We start from the raw sequence: 19,332 nt of genomic DNA on the forward strand, positions 1-19,332 counted from the left end.
AGAAGGGGAGACCAGCAAATGTCATTATCCTCTTAGGGAAGGACAGCAGTGTATCATCCAGGTGCTCACTGCCCTACTAGCCTGGCTTCTGTCCCTGGCAGAACAATGGGATCGTGAGCAATAGGTGCGCTGGAGAGAGACATGGTACAGCTTTCTCTCTGCACAGTCTCTCTGGTATGACTTTGTATTGGTCACACAGGTACTGCAGGATGCTGCTCCTGCTCTGCCCTTGTTCCTTGTCGTTCCAGTGGAGTCTCTGCTCTAACTGTAGCTTCTCTCTGAGCAGCTTACAAGAGATTCTGCTGTAGGAAGAGTTACCAGGAGCTGGTGGTTGAGCTCAGAGCCCGGGAGAAGCATCTGCAGGAGGAAGCAGAGAGAGAGAGCAACAGGCAACTGGAACTGGAGTCCCAGGCCCAGAGTAAGTCACTGACACCTCCTCCTTCCATCAATATCTCTGTGACCCAAATGCTTGGCTGCTCACTTAGTGGCTGTTTACAGCCACGACAGACCCTACCGGGTCTGACTGCCTTATTCCCTAGCTGTAGCTGAGCCCTCAGGCAACATGCAACACCTCAGGCAACACCTAAGCTGTGGGTAGTTAGAGGGGGTAATACACCTGCCTCTGTGAAACTATCCTCCAGCATTTGCCTCAGGACAGGCCCTCTCTCCACTTGGAAATGGAGGCATTTTCCCATAGAGGCTGGGAACTGAGCTGTGAAATCCTATGTGCCTTGGCCTGGGAATATGAAAGGCACCCTGGCCTGGCCCAGCCTCTTCTGCTCATGTAGCAGGGGATGGCTTCATGCCATCTCCCATTCAGAGCTGGCTTTTCTTCCTTAGAGCGTGGAGCAGGAAGTGGCAGCAGAGCACGCACCCCACCCCATCTCACTCCTTTCCATGCTCCATAGCAAGGCTCAGGTGGGATGGGAAAGTTCCAAGCTCCATGGATTAATGTTCCTGGGAGTCCCTTGTCTTGCAGCTGCCATGCTGCCTGCTGGAGAGGGCAGAACTTTCCCCATGGTACCCCTGGGTGTGATGGTATGTGCCCACATGCTCCATTCCTGGGTAGGATGAATCATTCCCTGGGGATTCCTAATGCCTTTTGTTCCCTCCTCTCACCAGTTGCCTCACCAGTCCCTGTGCCACGGAGGAGATGTCCTCAGCCCCTCCCCCGGTCTCAGCCTGGAGCTGATTCTCTGACACAGCCACCAGTACCACGCCCTCGCAGCAAACTCACAGAGGTAATAATGTTGGCTTTGCCTAGGGTCAGATATCCAGGGATGTCCTAACATGTGATCTTGGGGAGCCCTCCCATCTGCGGATCCCGTACATGTGATCCAGGGAGAACCACATTCCCCATCCATGTAACCAGGAAGAAAGGGGAGTTCATACCCAATATTGTGAGTTTAAATAAACCAAACCTGGTAGAACCTTGGGCAGGCCTGGTCTTGGGAGAACTGAAAGTGGAAGGTGGATGAGGTTCCTGTCTGGTCTCCCCTTGGGCACAGACTTGAGTGAGGTCATCTGTGATATCTTCAAAGGAGCATACTGTAGGTGTCCCCCACCTCTTGCTCCTGCCTCCACTGTTGATTTTCAATAAGTGTTGGGACACAGGGGAAGTTCCAGGAGACTGGAAGGAAGCTAGTGTTGTGTCATCCCATTTCTGTCTTTTTACAAACTGGCACAAGTAATCATAGGCCTGTCAGTCTGGACAAGATAATGAAGTAGCTGAAACAGAACTCGATTAATAAAGAATTAAAGGAAGTTAATGTAATTAATGCAAATCAACATGGGTTTATGGAAAATAGATCCTGTCAAATTAACCTGGTATCTTCTTAGATGAAATTACAAGTTTGGTTGATAAGGGTACTAGTGTTGATGTAATACATGTACATTTCTGTAGTGTGTTTGACTTGGTATTTCACAACATTTTGATTTAAAAAAGTAGAAGGATATAAAACTAACATGGCACACCTTAAATAGGTTAAAAACTGGCTAACTGATAGGTCTCAAAATGTAATGGTAAACAGGGAATCGTCATCAAGTGGGTGTGTTTCCAGTGGAGTCCCGCAGGGATCAGTCCTTGGCCCTCTGCTATTTAAAATTTTTATCAGTGATCTGGAAGACGACATAAAATCATCACTGATAAAGTTTGGAGATGACCCAAAAATTGGAGGAGTGGTAAATAACGAGGAGGACAGGTCACTGTTTCAAAGTGTTCTGGATTGCTTGGTAAGCTGGATGCAAGCAAACAATATGTGTTTTAATACAGCTAAATGTAAATGTGTACATCTAGGAACAAAGAATGTAGACTATACTTACAGAATGGCAAGTGGTGACTCTGAAAAAGATTGTGGTGAATAATCAGTTGAACATGAGCTCCCAGTGGCCAAATGCGCTGTTGTAATGCTTGGATGCATAAACAGGGGAATCTCAAGTAGGAGCAGAGAGGTTTATTTACCTTTCTATTTGGCACTGGTGCTACTGCTTCTGGGATCCTGTGTCCAGTTCTGGGTGCTCACCATTCAAAAAGGAGATTGATAAATTAGAGAGGGTTCAGAGAAGAGCCATGAGAACAGAAAACTCGCCTTATAGTGTAGACTCAAGGAGGTCAATCTACTTAGCTTAACACAAAGAAGGTGAAGGGATGACTTGATTAGCCTAGAAGTATCTACACAGGGAACAAATATTTAATAATTGGCTCTTCAGTCTAGCAGAGTGATCCAATGGCTGAAAGATGAAGCTAGACCAGGGGTCAGCAACCTTTGGCATGCAGCCCATCAGAGTAATCCACTGGCAGGCTGCGAGACATTTTGTTTATATTTTGATCATCCACAGGCACGGCCCCCCGCAGCTCCCAATGGCTGCGGTTCGCCATTCCCGGCCAATGGGAGCTGTGGGAAGTGGCGGCTGGGCCTGCATCGTTTTCTGCAGCTCCCGTTGGCCGGGAACAGCAAACCGTAGCCACTGGGAGCTGCGGGGGGCCATGCCTGCAGACGATCAATATAAACAAAATGTCTTGTGGCCCGCCAGCGGATTACTCTAATGGGCTGCGTGCCAAAGGTTGCCGACCCCTGAACTAGACAAATTCAGATGGAACTACGCTGCAAATTGCTAACAATGAGAGTGCTTAACTATTGGAACAATCAGAGGTGAAAGTAAGCCAATAGAGTCCGGTACGGCGTACCGGCAAGAACCAGTACGCCATGCCGGGCCAGACCAGACCGGCTTCCCCAGGCTGGCAATTTAAAGGGCGCAGGGCTCCCTGCAGCGGCTGGAGCCCCAGGCCCTTTAAAGCACCACCCGAGCCCCGCTGCCGGAGCCCTGGGGTAGCGGCGGCAGGGCTCTGGCAGTGATTTAAAGAGCCTGGAGCTCCACTGCGGTAGCGGTGGCCGGAGCCCCGGGCCCTTTAAATCGCACCGGACCTCCCAGGTGCCTCTGCAGCTGGTAGCTCTGGGGGTGATTTAAAGGCCCCGGGGCTCCCAGCTGCAGCCGGAGCTCCTGGGCCTTTAAATCTTGATTTAAAGGGCCCTGGTATTTAAAGGCCCTGCCTCTTCTGGTTGAGGCCACGCCCTCTGCTCAGGACTCCGGTGTACCGGTAAGTCCTTTAAGTTACTTTCACCTTTGGGAACAATATATGAAGGATTGTGGTGGATTCATCATCACTGACCATTTTTAAAATCAAAATTGGATGCTTATCTAAAAGTTATGCTCTGTTAATTATTTTGGGAGAGGTATGTGGCCTGTGTTATACAGGAGCTCACACTAGATGATCACAGTAGTCCCTTCTGGCCTAGGAATCTATCAATCTCACACCCACCTTCCTTTTTTCTCTCTCTTTCCTGTTTTCAGTCGACTCCCTTTGATAATTTTTTGCGCTCCAGGCCCTGTCCTGTGGTGGGGACAGAGGGGCAGACAGGAGAAGAAGAAGAAATGAGGCAAATCAAGAGGGGAGCAACTCTCCGCTGGTTCAGAGAGACACAGGCCAGGAAGGTTATGCAGGATGATGGGGCCTTTCCTGGCTGGCTGCATGGGATGATCAGCAGGAGGTGAGGACCCTAGGGGCATGCAGTTTAACAAGGGGGCTGAGCTCTGCAGGCAGAGGCTGGCATGTCCTTAGGGAGAGTGTGTATGTGAGTGTGGGTTGGGGGTCCCTGGAGATAGCAAGGACTGGTTTCTCAGGGAGCTGGGAATAGGACACAGGGCCTTTCCGCTCAAGAGCACTGATTCCCATCCAGACCCGTCAGGGAGATTGGCTGGTTTATGGAGCTAGGAGTGGGATACCGGGCCTTTTACTTCTAGATCACTAGTTCCAATCCAGGGTGGCAGCAACTGAAGGTTTTTATCTGATTTTTATCCCAAAGATTGATGGAATGGTACATGCTGATGAGGACAGGGCAACCATGTAGATTTGAACTGCTTGGTAAACTGGGCCCATTTAGAATAAAAGTGTTTTAATTAGGGGTGTCAATTAATCGCAGTTAACTCATGCAATTAACTCAAAAAAATTAAGCATGATTGAAAAAATTAAATGCTATTAATCACACTGTTCAACAATAGAATAATAATTGAAATTTATTAAATAGTTTTGGATGATTTTCTACATTTTAAAATATATCTATTTCAATTCAGCACAGAGTACAAAATGTACAGTGCTCACTTTATATTATTTTTTATTACAAATATTTGCACTATAAAAATAATAAACAAAAGAAATTGTATTTTTCAATTCATCTCATACAAGCACTGTTGTGCAATCTCTTTATCATGAAAGTGCCTCTTTCAAATGTAGGGTTTTTTTGTTACATAACTGCACTCAAAAACAAAATAGTGTAAAACTTTAGAGCCTACAAGTCCACTCAGTCTTACTTCTTGTTCAGCCAAACATTAAGAGAACATTTACATTTACGGGAGATAATGCTGCCCATTTCTTTATTATAATGTCCCTGAAAGTGAGAACAGGTGTTTGCATGGTACTGTTGTAGCTGGCATCACAGGATATTTACTTGCCGGATGTGCTAAAGATTCATATGCCTCTTCATGCTTCGGACATCATTCTAGAAGACATGCTTCCATGCTGATGACGCTCATTAAAAAAATAATGCATTAATTAAATTTGAGACTGAACTCCTCTGGGGAGAATTGTATGTCTACTGCTCTGTTTTACCCACATTCTGTCATATATTTCATGTTATAGCAGTCTCAGATGATGACCCAGGACAGGTTGTTCATTTTAAGAATGCTTTCACTGCAAATTTGAGACAATGCAAAGAAGATACAAATGTGAAATTTCTAAAGATAGCTACAGTCCTCGACCCAAGATTTTAGAATCTGAAGTGGCTTCCAAAATCTGAGAGGTATGAGGTATGGAGCATGCTTTGACAAGTCTTAAAAGAGCAACGCTCTGATGCAGAAACTACAGAACCCAAACCACCAAAAAAGAAAATCAACCTTCTGGTGGTGGCATCTGACTCGGATGATGAAAATGAACATGCATTGGTTCACGCTGCTTTGGATCGTTATCGAGCAGAACCCGTCATCAGCATGGACGCATGTCCTCTGGAATGGTGGTTGAAGCAGCAAGGGACATATGAATCTTTAGCGCATCTGGCATGTAAATATCTTGCAATATCAGCTACAACAGTGCCATGCGATCACCTGTTCTCACTTTCAGGTGACATTGTAATTAAGAAGCGGACAGCATTATCTTCTGCAAATGTAAACAAACTTGTTTTTCTGAGCGACTGGCTGAACAAGTAGAACCGATGGCACTTGTAGGCTCTAAAGTTTTACATTGTTTTATTTTTGAATGCAGGGTATTTTTTATACATAATTCTATATTTGTAAGTTCAACTTTCATGATAGAGATTGCACTACAGTACTTGTATTAGGTAAAATTTAAAAATACTATTTATTTTGTTTGTTACAGTGCAAATATTTGTAATAAAAAATAAATATAAAGTGAGCACTGTACACTTTTTGTATTCTGTGTTGTAATTGATATAAATATATTTGAAAATGTTGAAAAGGTCCAAAAATATTTAAATAAATGATATTCTATTATTGTTTAACAGCGTGATTAATCGCACGATTAATTGCGATTCATTTTTTTAATTGCTTGACAACCTTAGTTTTAATATAATTAAATGCAAAGTTATACATCTAGGATCAAGGAATGCAGGCCATACCTGCAGAATGAGGGACTGCGTCCTGGGAAGCAGTGACTCTGTAAAGGATTTAGAGGTCATAGCTGAACATGAGCTCTCAGTGTGATGCTGTGGCTAAAAGGGACCCTGGGATGTGTAGAGAAGGAGCAGGGAAGTGATTTTAACTCTGTATGTAGAGTACAATATGGCAATAGTGTTGTCGCAGATCCACGGGATCTGTGCTACATCCCAGCCTTTAAGCAGTCCCCTTCAGTGTGCCAGACCCCCAAGGAGTCCCACCCTTCCTTCAGGCTAGGCTCTGCAGCGTCACTGCCTCTTAGACTGAGCCTCGGGCTCTGCGCTCTTGTGTAACGTGGTGAGCTCTGTTCAGCAAACCCAACTGAAACAGACTCCTGATAATGACTTGGACACTCTTCTGGGACTAATGCGCGCAAGCAAGTGCTTGCAGTGACACCCAGGTCTTTTCAAGACAGAGAAGGATGTATTAGTCAACTGGAACACAGCATTGGAAACCCTTTCATTAGCATAGAGAAATAAAGGTTAAAACATTGTCCATTGTGGTCAATCCAGAGCAATCCAGCCATTTCAGGCTCTATCTTTCTGACTCCTTTGTCAGTCCAAGGAGAGAGCAACCAGTTTCCTCCAAAAGCCCACACTTTATTCCCTGGCCATCCTGTCTCAGAGACACTGTGGTTGAGATATCTTTTATTGGACCAACTTCTGTTAGTGAGAGAGACAAGCTTTCAAGCTACACAGAGCTCTTCCTCAGGTCTGGGAATGGTACTTACAGTGTCACAGTGTGCCTGAAGTGAAAGGGACAGGATGAGAGTGAGTGCTGGCTGCACCATAGAGGGAGTGTTACCAGGATGTGAAAAAGGAATAGGGGCTTCTGAACAGGGAGAGCATGCGGGTTTATTGCTGACTCTCGGATTAAAATCTTTCCTCTCTGCTTTCAGAGAAGCTGAGAACTTGCTGATGGACAAGCCTCTGGGCAGCTTTCTGGTTCGAATCAGTCAGAGCAGGCCAGGCTACACCCTGTCATACAGGTAATGCATCCACTGCTTTTCTTCTACCAGGACTCTTGGTGTTGGGCTGCATGGGGCAATGCTAGCACAGTGCGTCAGCTTTCTCCGTGGACTGAGATAACGAGGCTGGTGCTTAGACACCCCTGACCTGGGTGCCCTACACACACCCCAGAGGGACAGATGGGGACTCTGAGGCCTCCATAAAGAAGAGAAAGCCTCTGCCTTTTACTGAGGATTAGATAGATCCGTGAACTATGTATAGCAGCCACAGGACATGAGCTGGAGGGGATGCTAGGTATGGGCACTGCGTGAGGAACTGAGATGTTGGGCAGTTGATGTGGATGCTCCATCCATCCCCACATGCAGCTGTATGGGAGGTGGAGGATGGTGGGTGTGGGGTACTGCTTGAAGAAGTGTCATATTGGGTGGGAAGGGGATGCTGTTTCTGAGTCCTGCATGGGGGAGATCAGGCTGGAGGAGGTTGGAATGTGTAGGCTAGGAATGTACTCAGAGGGGAGTGATGGAAAGGGGTCCTTTGCACAGGTACATGCAAGGGAAAGTGCAGGGTAGTGATGCAGGGGCACAAGTCTGTAAGATAGAATGGGCTAGGGAGTAGTCATAGATTCTATTGCCAGAAGGGACCACTATGATCATCTAGTCTGATCTCCTAACACTGGCCAGAGAACTGCCTGTTTGAACTACAGCATATCTTTTAGAAAAACATTCAATCTTGATTTAAAAATTGTCAGTGATAGAGAATCCACCACGACCACTGGTAAATTGTTCCAATGATTAATTACCCTCACTATCAAAAATGTGCACCTTTTGTTTCCAGTCTGAAATTGTCTAACTTCAGCTTCCAGCCATTTGATCTTGTACCTTTGTCAGTTAGGCTGAAGAGCCCTGTATTATCAAATTTCTGTTCCCCATGTAGGTACTTATAAACTGTGATCAAGTCACCATTAACTTTCTCTGTGAGAAACTAAACAGGTTGAGCTCCTAGAGTCTATCACTATAAGGCATGTTTTCCAATCCTTTAACCATCCTCATGACTTTTCTTTGAACTCTCTCTAATTTATCGATATCTTTCTTGAAATGAGGACATCAGAAATAGACACAGTATTTCCATAGGGGTACCACCAATGCCAAAAGCAGAGGTAATAAAACCTCTCTACTCCTGCTTGAAATTCCTCTGTTAATGCATCCAAGTGTCGTGTTAACTCTTTTGTCTATAGCATCGCACAGGAAGCTCCTGTTCAGCTGATTATCCCCCACAATCCCCAAATCTTTTTCAGAGTCACTGCTTCCCAGGAGAGTCCCCCATCTTGTAGATGTGGCTTATGTTCTTTGTTCCTAGGCGTATACATTTATATTTGGCCATATTGAAACACACATTGCTTGCATCCAGCTTACCAACCAATTCAGTATCAGTGACCAGCCCTTTTTATTATTTATATTTCCCCAAATTTTTGTGCCACCTGCAAACTTTGTCAGTGATAATTTTGTTCCAGGTCATTGATACAAATGTTAAATAGTGTAGGGCCAAGAACCATGTCAAGCTATCTCAACTGGCTCATGACCGTGCATGCCTGGCTCAGGGCAGACTGTCAAGAAGCAGGGCACAAACCCTAAATTGGTTGTATGTTCCATAATTAGATTTCACCAACCAAGTTACAAGAGTGAACTCCACAAGTTCTATAGCAGCCTTATCCTGGAGGCAGAGACCATCGCATTGGGGACTCCAGTCTATCTTGCCACCCAGGCAAGCTTGTCTTTGTGACAGATGGTCCCTTACACCAGAAATCACAACAATATTCAGATTACTTACAGTCCCAAAGGACCAATCACTTAACCCAGGTCAATTGCACTTCAGGTTGCTCACCAAAGACAATGCTTGTAGCCAATTCTGTAATAAACAAACTAAAAATGTATTACCTAAGAATAGAAATGAGTTATTTACAAGATTAAATAAAGCAGGTAACTTACACACACAAGTGAGTTACAGTCTTGGATTTCAAAAGACAATGGAAACTTCTATAATAAGCAAACTCTATATGTCCTTTTGGGCTAACCCATGCAAAACAGATGGAGGTCTTTTACTTATTCTTAATGATTTTGGCCCTACAAGTACAGTAACTCCTTGTTTAACATTTTGCAGTTATGTTCCTGAAAAATGCTACTTTAAGCAAAATGATGTTAAGCGAATCCAATTTCCCCATAAGAATCAATGTAAATTGAGGTGCGGGGAGGGTTAGGTTCCAGGGAAAAAAATTTCACCATACAAAAGATTGATTTATTTATACACACACACAAAAACACACAGAGAGAGTATAAGTTTTAAACAAACAAGTTAATACTGTACACAGCAATGATGATTGTGAAGCTTGGTTGAGGTGATGGAGTCAGAGGATAGAAGAGGGTGGGACATTTCTCAGGGAATGCCTTGCTGCTAAATGATGAACTAGCACTCGGCTGAGCCCTCAAGGGTTAACAAATTATTGTTAATGTAGCCTCACACTCTACAAGGTAGGACAAATGGAGGGAGGAGACACAATAGACACATGGCAGTGGCTGAAAACATTCCGTACGGAAACTGAACGTGATGATGAACCCACACTATCCCACTGGAGCGCAACACTCCCTCCACTTTCCAAAGTGCCGGGGGATGCATGTGTGAGAGAGAGAGACACACACTGTGTGAGTGAGAGAGAGATACGCATTGCCCCTTTAAGTACGCTGACCCCACTCTAAGTACACTGCCTTTTTAAGTAGATTAGCAAATTGAGACAGCAGTTGCTGCCAGCAAGCTTCCTCCATCCTGAGCCCACTCGTGTCCCTCCCCACCCCCCGGCTCTGTGGAGATGGGGTACAGGAGCAGGGGGGCAGGAGTGGGAGGAGGGAGACACCCTGACAACAGCACCCCTCTTTGCCCCCCACCCCCTGCACAGCAAGCAGGAGCCTCCCGGGAGCAGCTCCAAGGCAGAGGGCAGGAGCAGCACATGGCAATGGGGGGAGAGACACCTGAACTGCCTGGCAATTGATAGCCTGCTGGGCGGCTGCCGCACAGGGAACTTAGGGAAGCGGGGAGCTGACGGGGGGCCGTTGGTCCACCCTGGTTCCAAGCCCCCACCAGGTCGCTCCAACGAGCTGCTCTTCCTGCAAGCAATGGACAAAGCAGGCGACTACCAAACAACGTTCTAAGGGAGCATTGCACAACTTTAAATGAGCATGTTCTCTAATAGATCAGCGATGTAACAACGAAACATTAACCTGGATGACGTTAAGTGAGGAGTTACTCTGTCTACATTGCAGTTAGACACTATGACTGGCCTGTGCCAGTGGACTAGGGTTTGCGGGGCTGAGGCTAAGGGTCTGTTTAACTGCGGTGTAGATGTTCGGGCTTGGGCTACAGCCCAACCTCTGGGACTCTCCCAGCTCTCAGGGTCCTTCAGCCTGGCCCCAGCCTGAGCCCAGATGTCTACACCACAATTAAACAGACCCTTAGCCTGAGCCCGAGTCAGCGGGCATGGGCCAACCGTGGCTTTTAATTGCAGTGTAGACATACCCTGAGAGTCCAAGCAGCAAAAAGAACCTAGCTGCTTCTTCGAGTGCTTGTTCACGTCAATTCCAATCAGGTGTGTGCGCGCCGCATGCGTGCCAGCCGGAAGATTTTTCCCTTAGCAGCGTCTGTAGGGTCAGCCTGGACGCCCCTTGAGTTGTGCCTTCATGACGCCCAATATAGGGCCCTGCCGACCCGCCACCCCCTTAGTTCCTTCTTAGCGCTGATGATGGCTAGCTGGAACAAACTGTTGCTCTTGCTTTGCAAGTGTGAGTTAGTCAGTTAGTTAATAGTTGATAGTTCTAGTAGCTCTTAAGTTTTCTTTTGTGGGTCCCCCCCAACAACGCTTCCCCAGCTCCGGGGTATGCCCCAGTCCCCAGGGTGCAAGCTCTGTGAGGACTTTGGAAAGTTTATGCCTAAGAGCGACCTGCACTCTTCCTGTCTGCGGTGCCTCGGAGAGAGCCATCAGAAGGAGAACTGCAGAATTTGCAAAGGGTTCCACCCTAGGACCTTGAAAGACCGAGGATCAAAGACTCAAGATCCTTCTAATGGTGGCAGCACTCCTACTGCAATCCTATCCAGGGTCGGCAGAACCCAGACCCAGCACCTCCTCATCGGTGCACAGTGCTCCAGCACCGACAGTGCATGAGCCGGTACTGAGGAAGGACCCCAAGGAGTCACTGTATCATCATGGCTCCGCCCATAGACAGTCTGCTGTCAGCACTGGTCTCAGCCCCCGGTGCCCCAGAAAAAGAAAAGGCCGGAGAGGGGTCGCTCTCCCACCTCCAAGCCCAAGGAGCCTGTGGCAGGGAGACCCAATTCAGGCCTCGGCTCCTCCACCTCATAGGGTCTCTCCAGATAATCATGGTAGTCAGCTCCAGCTCCCCTCAACGCCAGAGGTGTTTGAGGCAGCTCAGGACCTTATGCACCTCACAGCACCATCATCCCCACAGAGGAAAGACAAGTCGCCGGTGACTGCCCAGCCCCCGTTCCCATCAAGGGGCAAGCTGGCGATCATGATGCGCCGATCTCCATCTCCAGCGCATCTCTCCCTGGCACGGTCCACCCATGTAGGGGAACTGCACGAGTCCCCTCTTTCTTGGCACCACTTGCTGGCACTGCAGAGTACCACTCCTCCATGGTCCTTCTGGAGACCTCGGAGGCATAATCCTACTGCTCCGATAGGACCAGGAGTAGAAGGTCCAGGTCCCGCCATGATTACCAGCCCTATCTGGAGCCATGGCTACCGCAGTGGCAATCCTCGACTCAGTGGCCCTTCTGGACACCCTGGGCATGTCATCAGAGCCAGGGACAAATTCAATGGTCAAGGTCCAGGTCCGCATCGGTGTCTTCAGCGTCCTTCGTCCTTCCACAAGTACTATCGATACTGCTGGCAGCAGTGCCACCAACACCTCTACCTTCACTTGCAGCAGCAATACCGACTCTTCTGACATCGGCACAACATGCCTCGGCACCACTGGCATCAGCACCAACAATCCTAGTTCCGGCGGCCCCAGCGCTGCAGGCTATGGACTTGGCAGCACAGCAGGACCAGGTGCTCCGTGACACCCTGGGCGCCGAGGGGAGTGAGCAGGGCCCATTGCCAGGACTTTCCTCTTCATCCTCCCCAGACGAAACTGGCAGAGACATCGACAGCCCCGGCATTGGAGTACGACAGGGTCCTGCAACAGCTTCTGCGAGAGGTGGCCCAGAACCTGGGGATCCAGGTGGAGGAGGTGATAGAGGATGCCGACCCGATGGTTGACATCCTCGCCCCCTCTGGACCGTCTCATATTGCCTTGCTGTTAATAAAGACTATTACTGAGACCACAAAGACCTTGTGGCAGACCCCAGCATCTCTGCCTCCTATGGCCAAGAGAAACAAGAGGCGATACTTTGTCCCTTCAAAGGGATACAAGCACGTATATACCTATCCACCCACCCCCCAATTCCCTGATGGTTGATGCAGCGAACCAGCATGAGCACCAGGGCTACCAGGGCCCCTCCCCTAAAAATAGGGATGCTAAAAGACTAGACCTTTTTGGGAGGAAGGTCCACTCTACTGGGGGGCTGCAGCTCTGCATATCAAACCAGCAGGCCATCATCAGCAGATACCCGCATAACACCTGCGGCGCAATGGCCAGGTCTGCTGAGCTGCTGCCGCAGGACTCTCATGTGGAGTTCTCGGCACTGGTGGAGGAAGGAAAACTGATTTCCCGAGCTTCCATACAGGCCGCATTGACCCCAGCAGATGCGGCCTCCCACACAGTGGCCACAGGGGTTGCAATGAGGAGGAGTTCCTTGTTGCCGGTCTCTGGTCTCCCCTACGAGGTCCAACAAACCATCCAGGACTTCCCCTTCAAGGGTTTGGCCCTATTTTCTGATAAAACACACAAAAGACTCCATGGTCTAAAGGACTCAAGGGCCACCCTCAGGTCCTCAGGCCTGCACACTTCTGACACTCAGCTCAGGCATTTCCGGCCGCAGCCTCCCTAATGATTCTACCAGCCACAGAACTGGCAGGACACTCCTCAGAGGAGCAATAGGAGTGTCAGGAGAAGACAGCACCCATCCTCTGGCCCGGGCTCTGGCTAGCCCAAGCCACCTCCTGGCCCTAGACCAGCCTTTTGAGGGTGCGGTCGAGGACGGGGCACCAGTGCAAGAACTGAATCTACCCTTACTTGTCCCGATTTTCCCCTTCCTACCATTCATGGTCCTGTATCACTTTGGGCGGGGTACTCTGCACAGTAGAGGGGGGGATACTCCATCCAATTCTGTGCCCTCCCACCCTTCCAACCCCCTTCCCCGTCCCTCTCCAGGGACCCCTCTCACAAGCAGGTCCTTATTCAGGAGATGCACTCGCTCCTCTCACTAGGGGCAGTGGAAGAGGTTCCTCAGGAGCAAAGGGGCAAGGGTTTTTACTCCCGGTATTTCCTAATACCGAAAGCCAAGGGTGGGCTCAGGCCCATCCTAGATCTGCAAGAGCTCAACAAGTTTGTGAAGAAGCTCAAGTTCCGCATGGTCTGTTTGGCCTCCATTATCCCCTCACTGGATCCAGGAGAATAGTATGCCACCCTCAACTTGAAGGATGTGTACTTTCACTTAGCAATAAGTCTGCCCCACAGAAAATACCTCAGGTTTGTGGCGAACAACAACCGCTATCAATTCACAGTCCTCCCTTTTGGCCTGTCAGTGGCTCCTCGAGTGTTCACCAAGTGCATGGCAGTCATGGCGGCATTCCCATACCTCGACAACTGGCTGATCAAGGGCCACTCCAGGTCTCAAGTGGAGGTACAGGTCAGCTTTATGAGACTGACGTTCGATGAACTGGGTCTCCTTCTAAACAAAGGGAAATCAACAGTGTTCCAAGGATAGAGTTATAGAGGCAGTACTGGACTCGACACAGGCCAGGGCATACATCCCAGAAGCCAGGTTTTGGTCCCTGGCTGACATCGTACAGGGTCTCAGTTCCCCACCACCACAGCAAGGAATTGCCTGAAGCTCCAGAACACCTGGCAGCTTGTATCTATGTAGTACAGCATGCCAGACTCAGACTTCGAACACTTCAGTAGTGGCTAGCGTCAGTGTATCGGCCAGTCTGGGAGAGTTTGGAAAGGATTATAACCCTGCCTCGCTTGGTACTCAACTCCTTCCTGTGGTGGCTCGACCCACAGGTACTAGATCCAGGGGTCCCCTTCACCATCCCTCTCCTTAGTGACAGACACGTCAGACTTGGGCTGGGGAGCACATTTGGGAGATCTCCGAACACAAGGCTTCTGGTCTCAGGTGGATCTTGCTCTACACATCAATGTCAGAGAACTGAGAGTGGCGCGCCTGGCATGCCAGACTTTCAGAGCCCACCTAGCAGGGAGATGTGTATCAGTCCTGACAGACAATACTACAGCAATGTTTTATATCAACAAACGGGGGGGTCCCCACTCCTCTCTCCTGTGCCAGGAAACCCTTATGCTGTGGGACTTCTGTGTAGAGCACTCAATACCCTGCAAGCATCGTACCTCCCTGGAATACAGAATGAGCTGGCGGACCATCTCAGCAGGTCGTTTCACGGCCACTAGTGGTGCCTTCACCCAGATGTAGTAAAATCAATTTTCCATCGGTGGGGCTTTCCCCAAATAGACCTGTTCGCTACATGACACAACATGAAGTGTCAGCGATTCTGCTCCTTCCTGAGTCACAGCCCGGGCTCCATTGCAGCTGCGTGTGTGAGGCTACATTAACAATAATTTGTTAACCCTTGAGGGATCACGGCCGCCTCTAACATCCGAAACTTGAATTGCTCCACCTCACAGCGTGGAAGCTCCATTGATGAACGCAGGGGAACTCTCCTGCTCTGATCGAGCCAGACAAGTTCTCCTTGGCAGCAGAAAACCTTCCACAGGAGCTATCTACCTTGCCAAGTGGAAGAGATTTTCAATCTGGTTGGAGCAGCACCTCCCATCCTTGACGCTCGCGTCAGTGCCACTTACACTGGACTATCTTCTCCATCTTAAGCAGCAGGAGCTGTCCATGTCGTCAATAAGAGTTCACTTGGCCACCATCTCTGCTTTCCACCCAGGCACAGAGGGCTGCTTGGTCTTTGCGAATCCAATGATCAGCCATTTCCTTAAGGGTTTCAAAAGGCTATACCTGCAGGTCTGACAGGCTATCCCAGCTTGGGACCTCAATCTAGTCCTTTCCAGACTTACAAGATCACCATTTGAGCCCTTGGCGACGTGCTCCCATCTCTGTCTCTCATACAATGTGGCATTTCTGGTAGTGATAACCTTAGCTAGGAGGGTGTCTGAGCTCAGGGCCCTAACATCAGAGCCCCCTTACACTCTATTCCATAAGGACAAGGTTCAACTCAGGCCTCACCGGGCTTTTCTCCCAAAGGTTGTTTTCCAGTTTCACATCAACCTGGACATCTTCCTCCCTGTATTCTACCCTAAGCCACATTCCAGCACCAGGGAGCAGAAACTTCACTCACTGGATGTTCGCAGAGCACTAGCCTGCTATATTGAGAGAAGGAAACCATTCTGAAAGTCTATCCAGTTATTCATGGCTGTGGTGGACAGAATGAAATGTCTTCCTGTCTCCTCCCTTCTCTTTATCATGAAAGTTGAACTTACAAATGTAGAATTATGTACAAAAAAACCCCTGCATTCAAAAATAAAACAATGTAAAACTTTAGCGCCTACGAGTCCACTCAGTCTTACTTCTCATTCAGCCAATCGCTCAGACAAACAAGTTTGTTTACATTTATGGGAGATAATGCTGCCCGCTTCTTAATTACAATGTCACTTGAAAGTGAGAACAGGTGTTCACATGGCACTGTTGTAGCTGACATCGCAAGATATTTACATGCCAGATGCCAATATGGAGATCAGCTTGCACTTTGTACAGACAAAGTCGCTTCTGTCCTGTGGAAGAAAGACAAACATGGCACATCCAGTGCAGGTCACAACAGCTGAATGCTCCCAATCCATATTACCTTCCTTCTACGAGCTTCCTCAGGAGTTGTAGTAACTACTCAGAGAAGCTGGCAGGACGTAAACCTCAGTGGGCTCTTCCCAGGCAAACTCCCTCTGTTAGCCTCTTTGCTGTTCGCCGCTCAGCTGGTTCACAGCTGATTGGCTTTTTATAGCAGTCGGGCCCACTCAAGGCTCACCTGGAACAAAGCACTCCCAATTCACACTTTTCAAACAATCAATCAAGCACACGGTCACACTTCATCATGGTCCGATGAATGCATCCGATGAAGTGAGCTGTAGCTCACGAAAGCTTATGCTCAAATAAATTTGTTAATCGCTAAGGTGCCACAAGTACTCTTTTCTTTCTGTAGATGTAATATACTTCGACTTTTGTAAGGGTTTAACTTCGTACAGCATGATTATACCATACAATATCAATAGAGCACACACAAAATGAATTAAGAACAGCTAAATGACAGGTCTCAAAAAGTAGTTGTCAGTGCAAAATCATCCTCATATGGAGGGTGGGGGAAGTTTCTAATGGGATCAATTTCAGGCCTGACACTGTTCAATATTTTTATTCATGATCTCAGTGTAAATATTAACCCATGACTGATAGAACTGTGGATGACACACACATTGGCAGAGTGATAAATGGTAGTGACAGCACAGTCTTGCAAAGTGACTTGGATCAGTTGGTAATCTTGGCCTATTCAAATAAAATGTGTTCTAATGCAGCCAAATCCAAGGACCATATCTACAGAGTGGGGGACTGTATCCTGGAAAGCATTGACACTGAAGGATCTAGGGATCATAGTGAACAAGCAACGTGAGCTCCCAGCATGATGCTGTGGCCCAAAGGGCTAATGCCATTCTTGGGTGTATAAATAGGGGAGTAGTGAGTAGGAGTTGGGAGGTGATTTTACCTCTGTAGACAGCATTGCTGGGACTGATGCTGGACACTGTTTCCAGTTCTGATGTACTGACTTCAAAAAGAAAGTTGACAAATTGCAAGGGGCACTGAAAGAGCTCCAAGAATGATTCAAGGTATGGAAAACCTGCCCTCACTGAGAGACTAACGCAGCACAGTCTATTTAGCTTAACAAAGAGAAGGCTATGAGGTGACTTGATCACAGTCTACAATTACAAATGGAGAAGAGATCCTGATAATAGAGGGTGTCAAGCCATCTAGAATAGCTCAGGAGTGTAAGTGCCAATGTTACCAACCAAGTAACAAGTCTGAACTCCAAAAGCACTAAACAGCCATAACATGGGGTTACAGACAGTCCCCTTGGGCACTCCAGTCTCTGGCTACCCAGCAAGCTGGACTTAATGATAGATGGTCCCTTACACCAAAACTCTCAACAATATTCAAGTTGCTCGCAGTCCCAAAGGACCAGTCACTTACCCCAGGTCAATTGTATCTCAGATCTCTTACCAAAGACAACACTTGTAGCCAAGTTTGTAATTAACTAAAGATTCATTAACGAGGAAAAAGAAATGAGAATTATTTATAAGGTTAAAGCAGGTACACATACACGTACAAATGAGTGACAGTGCTACATTTCAAAAAGGTTTCAGAGCAGCAGCCGTGTTAGTCTGTATTCGCAAAAAAGAAAAGGAGTACTTGTGGCACCTTTGAGACTAACACATTTATTTGAGCATAAGCTTTCGTGAGCTACAGCTCACTTCATCGGATGCATTCGGTGGAAAATACAGTGGGGAGATTTATATACACACACAGAGAACTGGAAACAATGGGTTTTATCATACACACTGTAAGGAGAGTGATCACTTAAGATGAGCTATTACCAGCAGGAAAGAGGGGGGGAAGGAGGAAAACCTTTTGTGGTGGTAATCAAGGTGAGCCATTTCCAGCATGGAAGGTTTTCCTCCTTCCCCCCCCTCCTTCCTGCTGGTAATAGCTCATCTTAAGTGATCACTCTCCTTACAGTGTGTATAATAAAACCCATTGTTTCATGTTCTCTGTGTGTGTATATAAATCTCCCCACTGTATTTTCCACCAAATGCATCTGATGAAGTGAGCTGTAGAAAGGTTATGCTCAAATACATTTGTTAGTCTCTAAGGTGCCACAAGTACTCCTTTTCTTTTTTGCGAATACAGACTAACACGGCTGCTACTCTGAAACACAAAATTACAAAGGTTTACAATGCAAACACTTAGTATAGCTTCATACCATGGGCTAAAGATGTTATAAGTGAGATCAATACATGCAGCATCCTACAAGTATTCCATCAAGTCTAAGCACGAAACATATTTTTAGCAACTTAACATCTGTTTTAACAATGCTAAGACACAGGTGAGCCAGACCCGTTTCCAGCTATGCTTTTGTCAGTTTTCAGTGAGGCCTAGGGGCCTTGGCATGAGCTGGCATCTGGTCTGCCAGTGGCACAGTGGGTTTTTCTATCTAGCAGACAAAGGGATAACATGATCCAATGCCTGGAAGCTAGATTCAGACTGGAAATAAGGTGCAGTTGTTTACCAGTGAAGATGATTAAATATTGTAACAACTTACCTAAGGATATGGCAGATCCTCCATCAGTTGGAGTCTTTAAATTAAGACTCTCTCTTTTTAAAAGATTGTGCTGTCGCTCACCCAGAAGCTCTTTGCTGGATAGATGAAATACTGGGTGAAGCTCTTGGGCCTGTGTTATACAAGAGGTCAGACTAGATGATTATAACATAGTCCCATCTGCTCCCTTTGTTCCTGTTCTCATGCAGCAAAGCATCTTTGGTGGAAATCTCATGCCCACACTGACTTCATCAATTACAGATTCATTCTTTCCTCTTTCAGTTCCGCCATCTTCCTAGCTAAACAATTCTACACTTCCAATTTAATTGAATCCCATGCCCAAAATTCCAGCCATTTTTCCACCACTTTTAACTCATTCCTCAAACCCTCCCGTACTTGTGCCTCTGCTTCTCTCTCTGTTCAGGTTCTTGCCAATTTCTTCCAAGAGAAAACTGACCGAATACCACATGACTTTCTCTCTTACCTTGGCTTTCCTTTCTACACCTCCTTCTTCTTCCAAGTCTCAGATTTCTCTTCTTTACAGGTACATTCTGAGACCTGTCAGCTAGCCAGTTT

The 19,332-nt window shown here is 47.3% G+C and overlaps 1 protein-coding gene across 1 annotated transcript in view; it reads left to right on the forward strand.

Annotated features, from left to right (window-relative positions):
* Positions 1–19,332, forward strand: part of LOC119855834 (myosin-IIIb-like) — a 144,219-nt gene that overhangs the window by 113,181 nt on the left and 11,706 nt on the right. The window contains exons 23-26 of the mRNA XM_038402642.2: positions 287–418; positions 1,123–1,241; positions 3,853–4,049; positions 7,124–7,213. Coding sequence (XP_038258570.1) covers positions 287–418; positions 1,123–1,241; positions 3,853–4,049; positions 7,124–7,213 — 538 coding nt within the window. The remainder of the gene's footprint in view (positions 1–286; positions 419–1,122; positions 1,242–3,852; positions 4,050–7,123; positions 7,214–19,332) is intronic.

This window comes from Dermochelys coriacea, chromosome 5 (assembly GCF_009764565.3).
Source record: "Dermochelys coriacea isolate rDerCor1 chromosome 5, rDerCor1.pri.v4, whole genome shotgun sequence".
Classification (NCBI taxonomy): Eukaryota; Metazoa; Chordata; order Testudines; family Dermochelyidae; genus Dermochelys; species Dermochelys coriacea.